The 18,369-nt window shown below is 51.1% G+C and overlaps 1 protein-coding gene across 1 annotated transcript in view; it reads left to right on the top strand.

Annotated features, from left to right (window-relative positions):
- Positions 1-2,303: 2,303 nt before the first annotated feature.
- Positions 2,304-18,369, top strand: part of ELP3 (elongator acetyltransferase complex subunit 3) — a 74,781-nt gene continuing 58,715 nt past the window's right edge. The window contains exons 1-6 of the mRNA XM_017830478.1: positions 2,304-2,409; positions 3,203-3,341; positions 4,034-4,104; positions 6,321-6,384; positions 7,856-7,924; positions 8,767-8,921. Of these exons, the coding sequence (XP_017685967.1) occupies positions 2,333-2,409; positions 3,203-3,341; positions 4,034-4,104; positions 6,321-6,384; positions 7,856-7,924; positions 8,767-8,921 (575 nt within the window). The 5' untranslated portion in view covers positions 2,304-2,332. The remainder of the gene's footprint in view (positions 2,410-3,202; positions 3,342-4,033; positions 4,105-6,320; positions 6,385-7,855; positions 7,925-8,766; positions 8,922-18,369) is intronic.

Below are 18,369 nucleotides of genomic sequence, written 5' to 3'. Positions count from 1 at the left end.
GGGGAGCCGTGAGGGGACCTGGGGGGGGGCCTCAGCCTGGAGAAAAGGAGGCTCAGGGGGGACCTTCTGGCCCTCCGCAACTCCCTGACAGGAGAGGGGAGCCAGGGGGGGATCCGGCTCTACTCCCAGGGAACAAGGGACAGGATGAGAGGGAACGGCCTCCAGCTGTGCCAGGAGATGTTTATATTGGATATTGGAAGCAATTCCTTCATGGAAAGGGCTGTCCAGCTCTGGCACAGCTGCCCAGGGCAGTGGTGGAGTCTCCATCCCTGGAGGGGTTTAAAATCCCGGTGGCTGTGACACTTAGGGACATGAGTGGCCTTGGCAGTGTTGGGGAATGGTTGGAGTTGATGATCTTAAAGATCTTTCCCAGCCTTAACGATTCCACAGTTCCCTCTGTGTATGCAGTGGGATCACGAGGAGAGCCCTGCTCTGCCCCTCCGTGTTGTTTTTGAGGGGGTGTGTTAAGGGCCAGCCCCGACCTTGCCCGAGCCCCCCCTGCCAGGGGCTCCTCTGACGGGTCTGGTGTGTCTGTTCTGCTGTCCCAGCACGGGCTGGTTCGGGCAGAGCTGCAGCAGGGGAAATAAATGCACCTTGTTGGTCATAGGAAGTGTTCCTGTCACACTCTCTGTGAGGGTGGGGAGACCTGAGAGCCCCTTCCAGAGCCTAAAGGGGCTCCAGGAGAGCTGGAGAGGGACTGGGGACAAGGGCTGGAGGGACAGGACACAGGGAATGGTTTCCCACTGCCAGAGGACAGGGAGAGATGGGAGATTACAAAGGAATTGTTGGCTGGGAGGGTAGTGAAGGGCTGGGCTGGAATTCCCAGAGAAGCTGTGGCTGCTCCATCCCTGGAAATGTCCAAGGCCAGGTTGGATTCCCTTGGAGCAACCTGGGATAATGGGAGGTGTCCCTGCCCATGGCAGGGAGTGGAACAAGACAGTTTTTAAGGTCCCTTCCCACCCAAACCAGTCTGGGATCCTGTGATTCCATGGAGCTGGGATGGCTCCAGGCTGGGGTTCTCAGCAGACTATCCCTGTGGAATGTGGCTCCAAGGGGTCAAAGGAAAACACTGAGCTCCAGGGAGACCTTGGAGCCCCTTCCAGAGCCTAATGAGGCTCCAGGAGAGCTGGAGAGGGACTGGGGACAAGGGCTGGAGGGACAGGACACAGGGAGTGGCTTCGCACTGCCAGAGGGCAGGGAGAGATGGGAGATTGGGAAGGAACTGTTGCCTGGGAGAGTGGTGAGGGTCTGGTCTGGAATTCCCAGAGAAGCTGTGGCTGCCCCTGGATCCCTGGAAGTTTCTAAGGCCTGGTTGGAGCAATCTGGGCTAGTGGAAGGTGTCCCTGCCCATGGAACTGGTTGAGTTTTAAGGTCCTTTCCAACTCAAACTATCCTGTAATTCCATGATTCTCCAAACACCTTCTGTTCCCTGACACATGCACTGGGAACAGGCACGCACAGAGTGTTCCACTAATTGTCTTTAACTTCCAGTGGCTTCGTTTCTGGGTTGTTTTGCAGTTGCTCTGAGATAAAAAGGTGCAGTTTGTCCTGCAAGTAAAAGACAGGCAGTGGGACGAGGTGGTGGCTGTCGCTTGTTCTGGGAATGCTGCACATCAGGAGTGATGAGCAGTGACAGCAGTTCCTCTGCATCCCAGAAACCCCCCGTGTCCTGGGCTCATCCCACACCAGGGGAGGGGGGATTCTGCCCCTCTGCCCCCTCAGGTGAGGTCCCATCTGCAGAGTTGCCTCCAACTCTGGGGAACAACACCAGAGGGACGTGGAGCTGCTGGAGCAAGTCCAGAGGAGGCCTCGGAGATGCTCCAAGGGCTGGAGCCCCTCTGCTCTGGAGCCAGGCTGGGAGAGCTGGGGGGGGTTCACCTGGAGAAGAGAAGGATCCCAGAAGATCTTGGAGCTCCTTCCAGAGCCTAAAGGGGCTCCAGGAGAGCTGGAGAGGGACTTGGGACAAGGGATGGAGGGACAGGACGCAGGGAATGGCTTCCCAGTGCCAGAGGGCAGGGAGAGATGGGAGACTGGGAAGGAATTCTTGGCTGTAAGAGGGGTGAGGGGCTGAAATGGAATTCCCAGAGAAGCTGTGGCTACCTCTGGATCCCTGGAAGTGTCCAAGGCCAGGTTGGATCAACCTGGGATAGCGGGAGGTGTCGGGTTTGGAAGTGGATGAGCTTCAATGCCCCTTCCTACCCAATCCATTCCACAGCTCCCTGGAATGCCTTGCAGGGTGGCTGTCCCTGGTTGTCCCCAGCATTCCCCAGCCCTGAGTGTCCCCGTTTGTCGCTCTGTTCCCATTCCAGGGGGGCTCAGCCAGGCCGAGCTGATGATGATGACGATCGCCGACGTCATCCAGCAGCTCATCGAGGCCCACGAGCAGGGAAAAGAGGTGGATCTCAACAAGTAAGTCCCTCAGGGCTGGCACTGAGGGGGATCCACGAGGAATGAACGTGTCCTGTGCGCTCTGTGACGTCCAGGTTTCATTTTGACATCCTGCTGCCATTTCTCTTGCCGTTATCTGGTAATAGAGGCACCAAGATGAGTAAATTCCGTGGTGATTTGCTCCTTCGTGGGCAATTCTGAGAGTACAAAATGGATGAAAAACTCCAAGGATTCGCCATTGCCTTTTTATCTTTCCTCTTGGGTTCATCCTTCAATAGCCCCAAACTCAATTCCAACAGGGAATGGAAAGATCAGTGTAGGAATACTGTTAAATCAGATTTTTTTTAGCATTATGCTGTGCATGAAGTTGTTCACAGAAAGTTCTTTATTTCTTCCCATATGTGTTGTAGCAAAACCTGAATTTGCCTCATTTTCTGCTTCATTGACACAATATAATTCCAAACTTCTTGCTGGTGCTGGAAAAGCCTGAATTGACGTGGAGATGAGCTCAGCCACAGGCTGTGTGTGTTAATCACGTGGAAGGCACGAACTAAATCACTGAAAACGGGCAAGGCAGAGCCTGTTGGCAGCTTTCACAGTGGTTTGGTAAAGCCACCTTTAGAAGAATATCCAGAAACTCAAATTATTGGCGGTTGTCGCTTACCAGCTCTGTTTGGAGTTTATTCTCCGTATCTCAGTCCCCAGAGCAGCTGTTTGCTTTTCAGAAGGCAGACTGGGAGAGCCCACCCGGAGCATGGTGGGGCTGATGGAAACCAGGAGTTCTTTTGCTGATTTGAGGTGTCTCTGCCCTCAGGCTGAAGACCAGGGCGTCGGCCAAGTACGGGCTGTCGGCGCAGCCGCGCCTGGTCGAGATCATCGCGGCCGTCCCGCCCCAGTACCGCAGGGTCCTCGTGCCCAAGCTGAAGGCCAAGCCCATCAGAACTGCCAGTGGGGTAAGCAGGGCCACCATCCCTCCTCCCACCGCCGCCCTGCCTTCCTCTCATCCGCAAATTCCGTTTGGTTGCCACCAAAGACCAGGGTATGGAGCAGGCGGGAGGTTTAATCCGCGTGGTGGCATCGCCGCGGTCCAGGTGGCCTCTTCTGTGGTGTTGTGCCCACGGGGATTTTGCTTTCAGAACGTCTGGGAGGAGGTTTCTTCCTTGGAAAGTTGCCCGAGGAAGTTGTGGGCAGCCCATCCCCGGAAGTGTCCAAGGCCAAGGTTGGACAGGGCTTGGAGCAATTTGGGATTAGTGGAAGGTGTCGGGATTGGAACTGGATGAGCTTTAAGGTCCTTCCAACTCAAACCATCCTGAGATGCCCTGAGGAAAAAGAGGTGTTTCCACATTACTGTGCATCTTTTCAGCAGGGCAATTAATCCAAGTCAGTGTAAGACACCTGTTTTTTTATAACAGACTCAAATATACCCTGAAAAGTGAAAATATTCAAGTAATAGGATTCCTACTTCCTTGATGTTTTCCTTTTCTCCTTCAGGGGTTAACTCCCAGATATTTTAGGTGGCAGACCGAGCGCAGAAGATCTTAAAATAGCCTGGCAGATGCACATGTACACAAAGCCTTCCCAGATGCACTTTATTTTAGTGCCTTCAGGAGCAATGACTGCCGTTTTCTCCGCTCTGGTTTTGCAGATCGCGGTCGTGGCTGTGATGTGCAAACCACACCGGTGCCCACACATCAACTTCACGGGCAACATCTGTGTGTGAGTACCAGAGCAGAGCTGTGCCCTGTGCTGGCACTGCTGGGGCACCTCCAGGGCTGGGGGCAGCTCTGGGACACTCCCAACAAGGGACACGTGGAGGGGCTGGAGCGTGTCCAGGGAAGGGAACGGAGCTGGGGAAGGGGCTGGAGCAGCAGCAGCGGCTGAGGGAGCTGGGGGGGCTCAGCCTGGAGAAAAGAAGGATCAGGAGGGACCTTTTCCTGCTCCACAACTCCCTGCCAGGAGGGGGGGAGCCAAGGGTGGTCGGGCTCTGCTCCCAGGGAACAAGGGACAGGAGGAGAGGGAACGGCCTCCAGCTGTGCCAGGGGAGGCTCAGGTGGGATATTGGGAACAATTCCTACATGGAAAGGGCTGTCAGGCACTGTCACAGCTGCCCAGGGCAGTGGTGGAGCCCCATCCCTGGAGGGGTTTAAAATCCCTGTGGGTGTGGCCCTTGGGAACATGGCTCAGGGGTGGCCTTGGCAGTGCTGGGGGCACAGCTGGGACTCCATGATCTTGGAGTCCTTTTGCCACCTTAACCATTCTATGACTCCATGACCCAAGAGGACAGTTTTCCACTATTTCTGTCTAAATCCAGCATTTCAGGAGCCTTCTTTTGGGGACGAGCTTCCTCTCCGCACAGCTGCCAACTTGCAGGTTGCCGATTCCTGCACATCACACTAAAAAAAAAAATCTGCTTATTTTCAGCTTTTCTTCAAGGAACAAACCTTTTCCACGGACCAAACCCAACAACACCACATTATATTTACAGTTTCAGGAGTACAGTGACCAGGAGAATGTATTAATTAATATAAATAAGTTGTTTCACTGATTTAGGACGTGCAGGGGTGGTTGTCTGTGTCGCTGGGGCAGTTGGGATTCCCTGGCTGCTCTTTTACCTTTCCTGCTGGAGCTGGAGCAGGAGGAGTTGCCAACCCTCCTGTCTGAGATCATCCTTGAGCACTCAGAATGCTGTGTTTGTCAAATATCACTTTCCTGAGCTCAGAAAACAAATGTAGAGGAGCTTCCTCACCATCAAGATGTTTAAATTCTATAAATTCCTGGAGAATTAGGTTTGTGTAACGGGGTGATGTCTCTATTTTACATCGCTCCACCCCAAAGAAAAAGTCATATTTTTCCATCAAACAAGGTTATGCTCTTCATGGAAGGGTGGAAAATACCGGAATTGTTAATGATTGTAAAATTAGAGGGTTTTTTGGCAAAAAATTGCATGGCTGCTCCCTAAAATAATGCCACGTTCCAGAATCCCTCTAATTAGGGGAGAGTTTTTTTTACAGCACATTTTGCTTCTGGAAAGTCTCACCAGGTTGTTTGAGGTGGGTGCAGCCATTTGACAGGTCTGAACTGGTTTTTGCCATCCCATTCCCATTAAAATTGGATGGAACAGCCGTTTTGCACTGTGCACGTGGTGTTTGTAAACGTGGAAAGGCTCAGTTCCCCTCAGCATTCCTGGATATCATGGAATCCCAGAATGGTTTGGGTGGGAAGGGACCTTAAAGCTCATCCAGTTCCAACCCTGACACCTCCCACTATCCCAGATTGCTCCAAGGGAATCCAGCCCGGCCTTGGACACTCCCAGGGATCCAGGGGCAGCCACAGCTTCTCTGGGAATTCCAGCCCAGCCTCTCCCCACCCTCCCAACCAGGAATCCCTTCCCAATCTCCCCCCCAAATCTCCCCTTTCCCACTGGGATCCATTCCCTGGGGCCTGTCATTCCAGGCCCTGATCCCCAGTCCCTCTCCAGCTCTCCTGGAGCCCCTTTAGGCTCTGGAAGGGGCTCTGAGGTCTCTGGCTCTAAACCCAGCCTGGAACCATCCCAGCCTGGAGCATCCTCCAACTCCATGGAATTGCAGGATCCCAGAAAGGTTTGGATGGGAAGGGACCATAAAGCTCATCCAGTTCCATGGGCAGGGACACCTCCCACTATCCCAGGTTGCTCCAACCTGGCTTTGGACACTCCCAGGGATCCAGGGGCAGCCACAGCTTCTCTGGGAATTCCAGCCCAGCCCCTCCCCACCCTCCCAGCCAGGAATCCCTTCCCAACCTCCCATCTCTCCCTGCCCTCTGGCAGTGGGAAGCCATTCCCTGTGTCCTGTCCCTCCATCCCTTGTCCCCAGCCCCTCTCCACCTCTCCTGGAGGTTCTCTCATTGGAATTGTTTGAGTTTGATCCCTTTTTTCTCTCCTTTCACTTTGGCAGATACTGCCCAGGTGGACCTGACTCGGATTTTGAATATTCCACACAGTCTTACACTGGATATGAGGTACTGCTTTGGTCTGCTGGAAGGCATTCCCAACATTCCCAACACTCCATAAAGCTGCCTTTGGGTTAGGCTGCTCTTTATTCCTACAAACACACCCACAATTGCAAGGATAAAAACCAAAACCAGCCTTTATAAACCTCGAGATCTAAAGCAGCTCAGCTCTAGGAGTGGAAGTTCTGCTCAATCCCTGTAAATAGTGAGTAAAATGAGTAAAAATTGTGCCTTCACCTGAGAACATTTTAACACGAAGCATCAAACACTTCCCTAGGGATGTGGAGAGGTTTTGGGATGTCTCTTCTCAAAGATGGCCAAGACACAGCCCTGAGCTCCCAGTCCTAACTGGGATTACTTTCAGTCCTGCCCAACCTGTGGGATTGAATTTAAAAAAAGTACAAATTTTGGGGAAAAAAGCCCCTTTTTTTTAGCTGTTGATGCCTCTGAAATTACATTTGTTCCCTTTTTGCCTCTCTGTCTGCACTGATATCCCACTAAATATACATATATATATATATATATTTCCAAAATAATGCCCTCCTGTTGTCTGGAGGAAGTTTAACAGCAGCTGATCCCGTGGCTAAATTATTGTGGCTGCTTTTAACAATAAAAAGCTGTAGCAGGGAAGTAAAGCAGCCAAATGGGATAAAATACAAACTGGATTAATGTGATAAACACTGGTGCAGCATCCTTTTAGGAGGGATTTTGTTATTATCCACTTCTCAGGGACTGGAAACTTCTCCCATTAAGCAGCAAAATCCTGGGAATGTGTAACTGCTTTATAGTTCATGGGGGTTTTTTTTGGCTGTGGTATTAATTTCTGTAATCATTTTTTTAGTAAAACCAGCCTGTGGGAGCTGTGCATGATTAAGAGAATTCATCCCTTAGAGCTTTGAATGGAACAGATAGGAAATACCAGGAAAATCCAGGATACACAAGGTCCTTGAGAACCTTCTTGGAGTGTTATTAATAGGCTTCCACCAGCTAGTAATTGAAAAAGTAAGTTATTGGGGATTTTAGTTGAAGGAATATGTTTAATTTGAAGAATATTCAAGTCCAGACTGAGCTCTAGAGGGTGAGTTGCCCAAGTGAAAAGGTAATAAAAGGAACAGGAGGGGGAAAAGTGCCTCGAAAAACACTTTGTGGTTTTTGTCACACTTTTGAGAGCCACTAACAGAGATTCTTTAGCCACTGTAGTGCACTAAAAATTGAAAAAAAATGATGATCATTTTAGGTCTCGTTGCCATTCAGGACAAAAATGTGTTTTGTTGGATTTGTTTTTTTCAAATATAAGGAGCCAAATTCGTATTTCCGGTCAGATGGGCTCTGTGTGTGAGTTTGAAGGTCACTTAGGATTTGAAGGCTGGAGCAGCATCTGTTTCAATGCTAAAAAGTTGTCTTTTTTGGTCTTTTTCACTGCTTTTAAGAAAAAAAAAAAAAATAAAGTTCACAGAGTGCATCTCCTTGTGTTTTCCAGCCCACATCCATGAGGGCCATCCGGGCTCGCTACGATCCCTATCTCCAGACACGGCACAGAGTGGAACAGGTACATTTTTTTTTTTTTTGGAATGGGAAGGGAAATCCCTTGTGGCCGTGACGAAAATAATGACTTTCATTTGATTGATTGCCTGGAAGAAGGGCTGTGTGGTCAGCAGCTCTGAGTTCTAATTCTGCCTGACCTGATCCCCGTGGAAAAATTCATTTTAGACCTTTTTAATAATGACTTTTGAACCTCTTATAAGATCTTGTACAACACCTGATTATTAATAGGAGATCCTGTTGATCCTATTCCAGCAAAATTCTGCTGAACCTCTCTGGCAGTTCCTAGTTCTTGGGAACTACCTTGGGAATTTAGTACTCAAATAGTGGCTTTCCTACCAGAATTAATTTATTGGAGTCTTCTCTGGAGGATCAGAAGATCTGAAGAGTTTCTCAGTCCTGTTCTGGTTTTCTCTTCACCTCCAAAGGATTGGAAAAATCTCCATGTATTCACTGGGGTCCTTTTCTCTCTCAACTTTATAAGGAGAGTTGGTTCTGCAGGGATTGAGGCAAATCCAGGGATTTTTTTTTTTTTTCCCTTCTGGCCGTGTCTAAACTGGTTTCAAACTGGGACCAGTTTAACTCCACCAGCTCAAATCATTCTGCTTTGCCAGGAAAATCCCCTGCACTGGGCTCGATATCTGCAGCAGAAAAATGACTTTTGTGGGTTGTTTTTTTTTTTTTTTAGAAGGTTTACAAGAAATCTAGACAGAAATGTCAGTGGTTTGTCATCCGTAAAAGACACAACAGCCCAAGAAGGAAAAACGCAGCGTAAGAAAATCGGGGCTCAACTGCTGTCTCTTATACAAACAAAACAGCAGTTTTTCCATGATACCTTTAATTTTCCAGCTGAAGCAGTTGGGCCACAGCGTGGATAAAGTGGAGTTTATTGTGATGGGTGGAACCTTCATGGCTCTGCCTGAGGAATACAGAGATTATTTCATCAGGAACCTGCACGACGCCCTGTCGGGTCACACTTCCAACGACGTGGCGGAGGCTGTCAGGTAAGAAGAACCTGGCTTTTCCTTCAGGGAATTGTTTCAGATCGGTGTAGGAGCAGAAAACACCGAAGAGGATTTTATATTTTTTTAAGGGAATGTTTGTCCAAGTACGATTTCAGGCACAGAATATTTATAGCCCTGCAGAAGAAAGACACCCCCCCCCCTCCGGTGTATCCACCCCCCTCACGTGGGAATCACTAAACTCCTTCTGATTCCTTGGCATTCCTGGTGGGCTCGGTGCCTTTTCTGCCTCATCACCTTGCTGGGGAGTTGTGACGAATGCCATTGCCATGGGATTTATTTCCTGGAGCTGGGAAGGGGAGCTGCTCCTGCCTTTTGAGGGAGGCCAGACGTCAGCTCCCGTAAGGAATGACTCACCCCGGAGAGCGTCAGCGCTCCGAGCTCCGAGCCCCTTGCAGTCTCAAATGCAGCATTTTGGAGTGACAGGGAGATGCTCTTCCCGTTTTACAGCTGCTGAGAAACTGAAACTCAGGGGCTGCTTTGTTTGTGTGCATCCCCATCCTGAAATACAGAACTTTTCAGTGCATTTCCGAGGAGAAAAAGTAGGGATTTGGTGGTTTGGAGCTGTTAAATCTCGGGGAGAATCCCCCACTTTGGTGCCTTGTCGTTGTCCAGTGCAGTGGGTTTTCCTTGATACGTTATCCACAAGAAAAAAAAGAAGTGATTTTAGAACTGAGCAGGACCGGTCTTTCATGTCTGCCTTTGTGTTTTAAAGCTTGTAACATAATTCGGTTTTCCTCTGGAGGGCAGCAAACGCTTCTGCTGGTTCTCTTTCGCTTTTTTTTTCCTCTTGTCGCTCGAAAGACCAAACAAAAAAAGTGCTCTGCTGCTCTTCCCGAGTGGATTTTACCAAGATAAAACAACAAGTTGGGAAAAGAGTTGCTTTTCCTTTGCTCTGGTGCCCTGGCTGCGAGCACTGAAGGACACACACAGGAGGAGGGACGTGGTGGCTGCAGGTCATCTGCCCGAATTAACGCCGTGATTCAGGAGCTGCTTAGTCCATATTTTATTATTTATTTTTTTTCCCCCCCTGCTGCAGGTGTCCAGCTAATTTTCTTGGGCCTGAAATAATTTTTTTCGAGCAGCCTGGCCTTTGCTCTGCAGATTAATGAGGGGACTGTTTACGCCACAGACGGTGTGACCGGGGAGTTCGAACCAAACCCAAAGTGACTCTGAAGTCAGAGCACACGGGAGTGTGACAAAACCTGCCCTGGCAACGTGTGGGCTCTCGCAGCAGATAAATAAAGGCTTATATTTTTAACATAAAGGCTCAGCTTTAAATGCTCAGTAAATGGAATTATGTGGGAGTTACTCAAGTTACACTTCCCAGATATTCCAGAGGCGAGAAAATGGGCTTCAAATGAATCAGCCCTTCTTGAGTTTAGCTCTTTTACTGTGTTGCTGCAGCATTGTTTTGAGATTGTCAGTGACACTTGAAATAAGCAGTCAGGGTTGGATTTATTTCTCTCTGAGTGTGAGGATTCATCTCCCTCACTCCTTCCATCAGCAGAGGCCGTGAGGGATGAGGGAGAGGGACAGGATTTTACAGGTTTTATGTCGTGCATTCTGCAGCAGTCTGGGATCTGGGCTCTCTCACCCCTTAGTTTTAATGGGATTCTGGGAGCCTGGACATTTTTCAACCTCGTGCAAATCCTTATTTAGCTTTAGATGTTGTGACAGAACCCTGGAATCCCAGAATGGTTTGAGTTGGACAGGAACTTGAAGCTCATCTCGTTCCAGAGGCAGGGACACCTCCTGCTATCCCAGGCTGCTCAGAGCCCAAATCCACCTAACTCTGACGACAGGTTTTGCCTTTTTGTCCCTTATTTTTTCCCCTTTTGGCCAGTAATTTCTTTTCTTTGTCCTAAACTCGGGCTCTGCTCCGTGTCCAAGGCTGTCTTTCCGGTGACAGCGACACACTGACCTGCAGGGTCTGAACTGAGCAGCTCTGAAGGGACTCATCAATCTGACATCCTCCTCTTGACGTAATTCTCAATTTTCTTCTTATAATACTTTGTCTTGGTCAGCCCACTGTGGCTTCTGGTCCCAGTTAATCTGATAAAAAGGATGTGATTCCGTGCGCTTCCAACCAGAGCCGGTCGTGGAGGTCGATCCTGTTCCTCACCAGGAACGGGCACTGCGAGTCTGGATAAAGAAATAAATCCTCAGACCGTGGTGGCCCTTGGACTCCAGCTGATATTCTGAGTTGTCCTCAGTCTTTCTTGCAGATAAATGCATGAGTTCACCAGCAAAAAGTGGGATTTTTGAAAGGATAATTGGGGAAAATTCGAGGCTTTCGTAGAGACTGTCGTGAGTGAAGGAAGGAAATGAATTCCCTGAGAAAGTGCTGCTGGTCTTTAATATTTCTGCAGCACCTCCCTCTTGGGGTAATAAACATTTAAGAGTATTCAGACAGAAGTCTTTGCTTGGGGTGCTTTGCTTTGCATGAGAAATAAGTTGGCCAAGGAACGAGTGAAGAATCGCGGAGCCGGAGGGGATCTTTGTTTTGGAGAGGGTTTGCAACATGACTGAGAAGTTTTAATTTTCCTCAGCTGAGAGCACCACTTAGGAGATTTCTGGGCCCTTCTGGATGCCTGTCAAGCCAGGTTGTGGACTTGCTGATAAGCTTCCCTTCTTCTTCAGGAGGAGCTTTGCAATTACTGCTAAAGAATCACCGTGAGACACCTTTTTTTCCCCCCCACCTCCTGCACGCCGGAGAAATCCATCTTTCTCCGGGAGCTGCTCCCATCAGGCTTGATTGCAGCTGCCTGGGCTGAGGACAATCAAGGCAGGAGGGTGTAAAAAGGCACCTGGGAAAGGGAATTTGCTGCTCCCCAGCAGTTCGCTCCTCTCACCTGACCCGTGAGTCACTGGAGGCGCCGGGCACACGGAGCTGCCGCCGTGACTCACGCTCGGCTCCCGGGGCTGAGCACCTGCCGGAGCCCAGAGCTGACTGGGAATGAGGGAACCAGCCCCAAGGAGAGCTGGGATGTGCTGGGGAAGGCGGGTGGCAGAAAGGTCCCTCCGGGACGTGTGTCCCCGCAGCTCCTCGGGCTGCGACGTCAAGCCTTTGGTGGAGATCTCTGGAGCCGGGCTGGGAGAGCTGGGGGGGTTCACCCGGAGAGGTGGAGGATCCAGGGAGACCTTGGAGCCCCTTCCGGTGCCTAAAGTGGCTCCAGGAGAGCTGGAGAGGGACTTGGGACAAGGGCTGGAGGGACAGGACACAGGGAATGGCTTCAAACTGAAATAAAGTAGGTTTAAATTAGAGATTAGATGGCTGGGAGAGTGGGGAGGCCCTGGCACAGCTTTCCCAGAGAAGCTGTGGCTGCCCCTGGATCCCTGGAAGTGTCCCAGGCCAGGTTGGACAGGACTTGGAGCCACCTGGGATAGTGGAAGGTGTCCCTGCTCACAACAGGGGTTGGAACAGGATGAGCTTTAAGGTCCCTTCCCACTCAAACCATTCCATGGTTTCTGTGATTTCAGTCCTTAAAAATGCATCTAAATTATTTTTGATTTTTTACCAGTCTGATGAGTTGTCTGATGTTTGATTAAGTTGGATGTGGCAAAGTAAGAAGGAGATAATGTTGTTGGAACCTCCTGTTGTGGAATTCCAGTCTCTTCCATGCCTGATATTCCCGTGCCCATTATTCAGTGCACAGCAGATTGTTTCCCTAAAAATTCCCTAATCCAAAACTGGGTGGGCTTTCCATCCACCCAAATCTTTCCTGATGGGGAGGGAAGTTTCCTTTAGATGCCCCGAAAGCCATCTTGATTTTTCTGGGAAGCGGGGAGATCCAGCCACTTCAGAGCTCTGCTGGAAGAGAAGACACAGCGTTTATAAAACCTGGGTTATTGTGTGCCCAGTTTAGGACCTCTCGGCCCCTGGAGGAACAAAACCAAACCCTGAGCACTGGCAGTTCCAGCAGGGGTTGGTTTGGGATGTGGAGCTCCTGAGGCCTTTTGAAACCCAGCCGGGAATCACTTTTCTTGAACTGTTGGAATTTGCCCAAATAAGGTTTGAGGTCTTTTATGGACGTTTCTGCAGGGAAAAATTACGTTTGTGGTTTTTTTTTTTACAGCTGGTGCTGTAATTTAACCAAGATTTAGCCCGTTGGCTCGACTTTTAGGACACAAACCCTCAGTGAAGTTATGTGGGGTCACAAGTGAGCACCTTGTGCCTTTCCCTGGCTCCCTGCCTGCGTTTCAGACACGTGTGACAAGGAAATCTCCAGGAAAGGGGTCACGGTGAACCTGTTTTACCTCATGGTTAGTCCAGGCAAGGAAGATGCTGTGCCCTGAATCCAGGGGCTCCGTTGACACGTGGCTGCTCGTTCCACTGATGTCCCTTAATTGTGTTTTCTGAGGACTGGTTGTGACTCCAGCAAAAATAACCCAGGTTTGACTCAGCCTCTGCAGTGAGTCACTGCTGGGGACACCGGAGAGGGCACTGCTCTCCTCCCATCTGTGCCCAGCTCGGGGCCCTCAGCTCAGGAAGGACATGGAGGGGCTGGAGCAGGGGCAGAGAAAAACAACGAGGCTGGGGAAGGGTCTGGAGCACAATTCCCGTGAGGAGAGGCTGAGGGAGCTGGGGGGGCTCAGCCTGGAGAAGAGGAGACTCAGGGGAGACCTCATCCCTCTGCACAACTCCCTGCCAGGAGGGGGGAGCCGGGTGGGATCAGGCTCTTCTCCCAGGAAGCAGCAGTAGGACAAGAGGGCTCGGCCTCCAGCTGTGCCAAGGGAGGGCAGGTTGGATATTAGGAAAGAATTTTTTCCACAGAGAGTGATCAACCATTGGAATGGGCTGCCCAGGGCAGGGAGTGGAGTCACTTCCCTGGAGGTGTTTAAGGACAGACTGGATGTGGCATCAGTGCCATGGGCTGGGAACCATGGCAGGGTTGGATCCAGGGTTGGACTCCATGATCTTGGAGCTCTTTTCCAACCCCGCTGATTCTGGGATTCTGTGATTCTATGATTCCATGATTCTATGATTCCATGATTCTATGATCCCATGATTCTATGATCCCATAATTCTATGATCCCATGATTCTATGATCTACCTGGACCCTCTGCTTGAGGCCACCCCTTCCAGAGCAGGCAGCCAAACATCCCCGTCCGCCCTTCGGCTACCGGAGCTCCCCCTGTGCCAGATTAACGCAGTCTGGGCGGGAGAGCGATTTTTGGGAAGGCAAATTCCTTCCCTGCCCGTGGGAAGTTGCCCTGCTGCACGTTGCCAGGGTGTGATGGTCTCATCTCACCCCTGGACGTGCCCTAACGAGGAGATGCAGTGACAGGGAGGCTCTTGAAGCCCTTCCAGCTCCAGCTTTAATTGGCGGCTTACGCTCCGATTCCAGCGGGAATTTGGGCGGCGCAGGGATGTGGGAGCTCGCTGGTTCCACATCCCCCTCCTGTGTCCACAGCAGGTCCTGGCAAGGAAGGGAGGGAATAGCAGGAGGCAGCAACATTGCAAATTGCTGTGGCTGAATCCATGAGAGCTCGTCTGTCAAATCCCTCCGGACATCTGGCTGGGATGAGATTCCTCCGTGCCAGGCAGGAGATAACTGGCTCTTGTTTTAGTGCCAGATCTTTTACAGCAGAGATTCTGCCTCAAATTCCCTTTTGTTCCCAGAAATTTGGAGCCCAGCTTGGGATGGGCTGGAAAAGCAGGTTTTCTTTGTTTCTGGCTTTGGATGGGACTCGTCGGCGGTGCAGGAGCCACGTGGGGAGGGCCTGGCACAGGTCGTGGATCCTCATCCCTGGAACTGTCCAAAGCCAGGTTGGACGGGACTTGGAGCAACCTGGGATAGTGGGAGGTGTCCCTGCCCATGGCAGGGGTGGAACGGGATGAGCTTTAAGGTCCCTTACAACCCAAACTATTCCGTGATTCCATGATAAAGGACAATCAGGTTAGAATCCATTTAGAGGGATTTTTATGGAAGTCAGGGATGTAAAAGGCAGGAAAGGGGAAAGGAGACGCTGAGTCCTGAGATTCCCAGGGAACTCCCTTGTTCCCTAAACTCCTTCTTCAAGAGGAGTTGGGCTGGGGATGGATCCAATGTCAGGCTCTGGATCCAGGCTGGGAGAGCTGGGGGTGTCCAGACTGGAGAAGAGAAGGGTCCAGGGAGACCTTGGAGCCCCTTCCAGAACCTAAAGGGGCTCCAGGAGAGCTGGAGAGGGACTTGGGACAAGGACTGGAGGGACAGGACACAGGGAATGGCTTCTCATTGCTAGAGGGCAGGGAGAGATGGGAGATTGGGAAGGAATTCCTGGCTGGGAGTGTGGGGAGGGGCTGGTCTGGAATTCTCAGAGAAGCTGTGGCTGCCCCTGGATCCCTGGGAGTGTCCAAGACCAGGTTGGACGGGGCTTGGAGCAGCCTGGGATCGTGGGAGGTGTCCCTGCCCATGGCAGGGGTTGGAACTGGATGATCTTTAAGGTCCCTTCCCACCCAAACCATCCCATGTTTGCCATTAAAACCTGTTTGTTGCCGAGTGTTTATCCCTAAATGCCTCCAGTGCAGATAAGCCTTGGCAGAATTTGAGGAATTTTAGCCCTTTGTTGCCATCCCATTACTTCTGCTTTGCTGCTTTTTTGCAGAAACCCGACTTTGAACTGCTGTGACTTCTGTTATTTGGGGAGATATCTCAGTGAAAAGTCATTTCAGCCGATCCTAATCTCCTTGTGGTTCATCCTTTTTTCCTCCTGCAGCTCCGGAATGGGATTTTTTTTTTTTCCCTCCAGTTATCTGTCCTGTTACTCTTTTCTCCTGCACGTGAAATAACTGAGGTTAACCACAAGCCGGGGAAGGTGGGGATGAGGAAACCATTCCCACACATTTCTGGGCGTTTGATAGCAGTGACTTCAGGTTTCCTAGGGCAGAGCTGGAACCAAATGTCTTTTCTCCCCCCACCCAGGGATTTACGAGGTGTCGGTGTTTATTCCCAGCAGGAGCTGGAGCTACCCCGACTTGAACAGTATTTATAAATGATCCCGATCCGTGTTTTACGGCGAGCTGGCGGAGAGGCCGATGGTCCTGGCGGTCACGACATTGTCAAAGCTGAACAAATGACTTTTTCGCTGCCTCTTTTTTCCCCCTGCACGTTTGCAGCAAATTGCTTGCTGACCACCTGCCAAGGGGAATTCTGCCCTCCCCGTGCCGGGGTGATTTGGCAGGAATAACAAGTTCTCCGGTGACCTGGGTGGGATCTGAGCCGTCAGCCGGGATTGGGAAGCGGTCGCGGAGCTTTGCTCGTCCTCGCTCACCGGTTCAAACAAACACGACACAGTTCCAGCAACGTCCCAAATTAGGTGTGCTGTGCATAAGGAAGCTTTCTGGGTTCATTTCCCTGCCATTTATACTGTCCTGTGCACCCCAGGAACGCTTGCTGGTGAATCCTGATTTTCCAAGCTCAACCCTCAGCGATTTCCTTGAGCTCCGTGAGGACGCGGCCGATCCTAGACCGACATTCCCATGCCCCGGAGAGCCAGCGTGGGACCCACGCTCCCCCTTTTTTTTTTTCCTTCAGCAGAGATTGGGCTCTGCAGCCCAAATTGAAATGAGCCTGGTGAGAGAGGGAGCTGTGTTTTATGGTTCCCTCAGCTGTGCTGTGCTTGGCTCATTGCTGGTGTAAAGCTCAGCTCCTCTTGCCTTTCAGCAGCGCTAAATTAATTCGAAAGAAAACTCATTTTCTGGCGGCGTGGTGGGCGCAACAGGCATGGAAAAGGAGAAAAAAAATGAAAAGGCAGGTTTAATTTTCGTTCTTTTGTCAGGGAGTGGTTTTCCTGGCGCTTTTGGGAGCGCTGTGCCAGGCGGAGCAGGGGCTGTTTGCCCGTGAAATCCATCTCTGTGGCAGCAGATGTGCTCTGGGAGTCGGTGCCTCCTCGTGGCCCAGCGCTTTGGGAAGCTGGACCCTCAAAAAACTGGCAGAGCTGGGGAGGTGGGGAGTGTTTGTGCAGCCTTGATTTGCCCACCCTCTGTCTGGGCCTTGGGTTGTACAGTTACCTCCTTTTTTTCCCCCTTTTTCTCCAAGACCTTTGCCCGGTTCAGCTCCTGAGATAGTTTCTGTGCTGCTCTAAGAATTCTAATTTTAGTGGGAAGGACCTTTGTTCCTTGGATATAAATAACATTCCCCTTTCCTCTGGCACATCTGAGGTGAGGTGTGGGTTCAGCTTGTGGGTTACGAGGGCTCAGCTCTGATGTGTCGGTGTGAGCTGAGTGCCTGATGGGATGAAATCCATGGAGAGGGATCCAACTCATGCTGGGTCTGTGTCTCTCTGACTAAGCCCAGCTCAGTGTGGGTCTTTGCATCCATGATCTGATCCCACACCAAGAGTCCTGGCTCTGTTGTGGGCTGGGACAGGAAGTGTTTCCTTCTTCATCCCCGACTCCTTGAGCCCGTGCCGGTTCTTGTTGCAGCAAAGCTTTGTGCAAGATACTCCTGTTTCTCCCAGTGTTGGGTTTTGGTCCCATTCTCCTTTCCAGATCACAGAATCGTGGAATAATTAGGTTTGGAAAGGACCTTTAAGATCATCCAGTCCAACCATCAACCAGCACCACCACCGTGTTCACCACTGACCCATGTCCCCAAGTGCCACATCTACCCCTTTCTTGAACACTTCCAGGGATGGGGACTCCACCCCTTCCCTGGGAAGTTCATTCCAATGCCTGACCACCCTTTCCATGAAGGGATTGTTCCCAATATCCAACCTTACCCTCCCCTGGCACAACTCGAGGCCGTCTCCCCTTGTCCTGTCCCTTGTTCCCTGGGAGCAGAGCCCGACCACCCCCGACTCCCCCATCCTGTCAGGGAGTTGTGGGGCAGGAAAAGGTCCCTCCTGATCCCTCTTTTCTCCAGGCTGAGCTCTCCCGGCTCCCTCAGCCACTCCTGCTGCTCCAACCCCTTCCCCAGCTCCATTCCCTTCATTCCCTTCCCTGGACACACTCCAGCCCCTCCATGTCTCTTGTCTGAGGGGCCCAGAGCTGCCCCCAGGGTTCAGGTTGTGCCATTCACAGGAGGTTGTAGCCGTGACAAAGAACATTTGACTTCACCCCATTCCAGGAACCTGCTCCTTGGATGCAGCCCATCCTCCCTGGAGCTGCCAGGCATGTCTGTGCTTAGGGAGGATCCAGTTTTAAGCTACTAAAATCTGAAATAATTTTCCAAACAGTGAATCAACCACCACTACAAGTTGAGTGGGATCCCGGAATCCCAGCATGGTTTGGGTTGGAAGGGACCTTAAAGCTCATCCCGTTCCATGGGCAGGGACACCTGTCCCTATCCCAGGTTGCTCTGAGCCCCGGGCAGGGATGAGCAGCTGTTGGCACCTTGGAGCTCTGACAGGCGGCAAACGGAGCTGGGGAACCATCAGTTCCTGGAGCTCCTGCAGGAAACCTGAACGTGTGTTTTTCCGGCTGTGGAGAAAACAAACCCCTGTG

The sequence above is a fragment of the Lepidothrix coronata genome, unplaced genomic scaffold (genome assembly GCF_001604755.1).
Source record: "Lepidothrix coronata isolate B3197 unplaced genomic scaffold, Lepidothrix_coronata-1.0 Scaffold179, whole genome shotgun sequence".
Lineage (NCBI taxonomy): Eukaryota > Metazoa > Chordata > Aves > Passeriformes > Pipridae > Lepidothrix > Lepidothrix coronata.
This window is presented reverse-complemented; position numbering and strand designations above follow the sequence as displayed.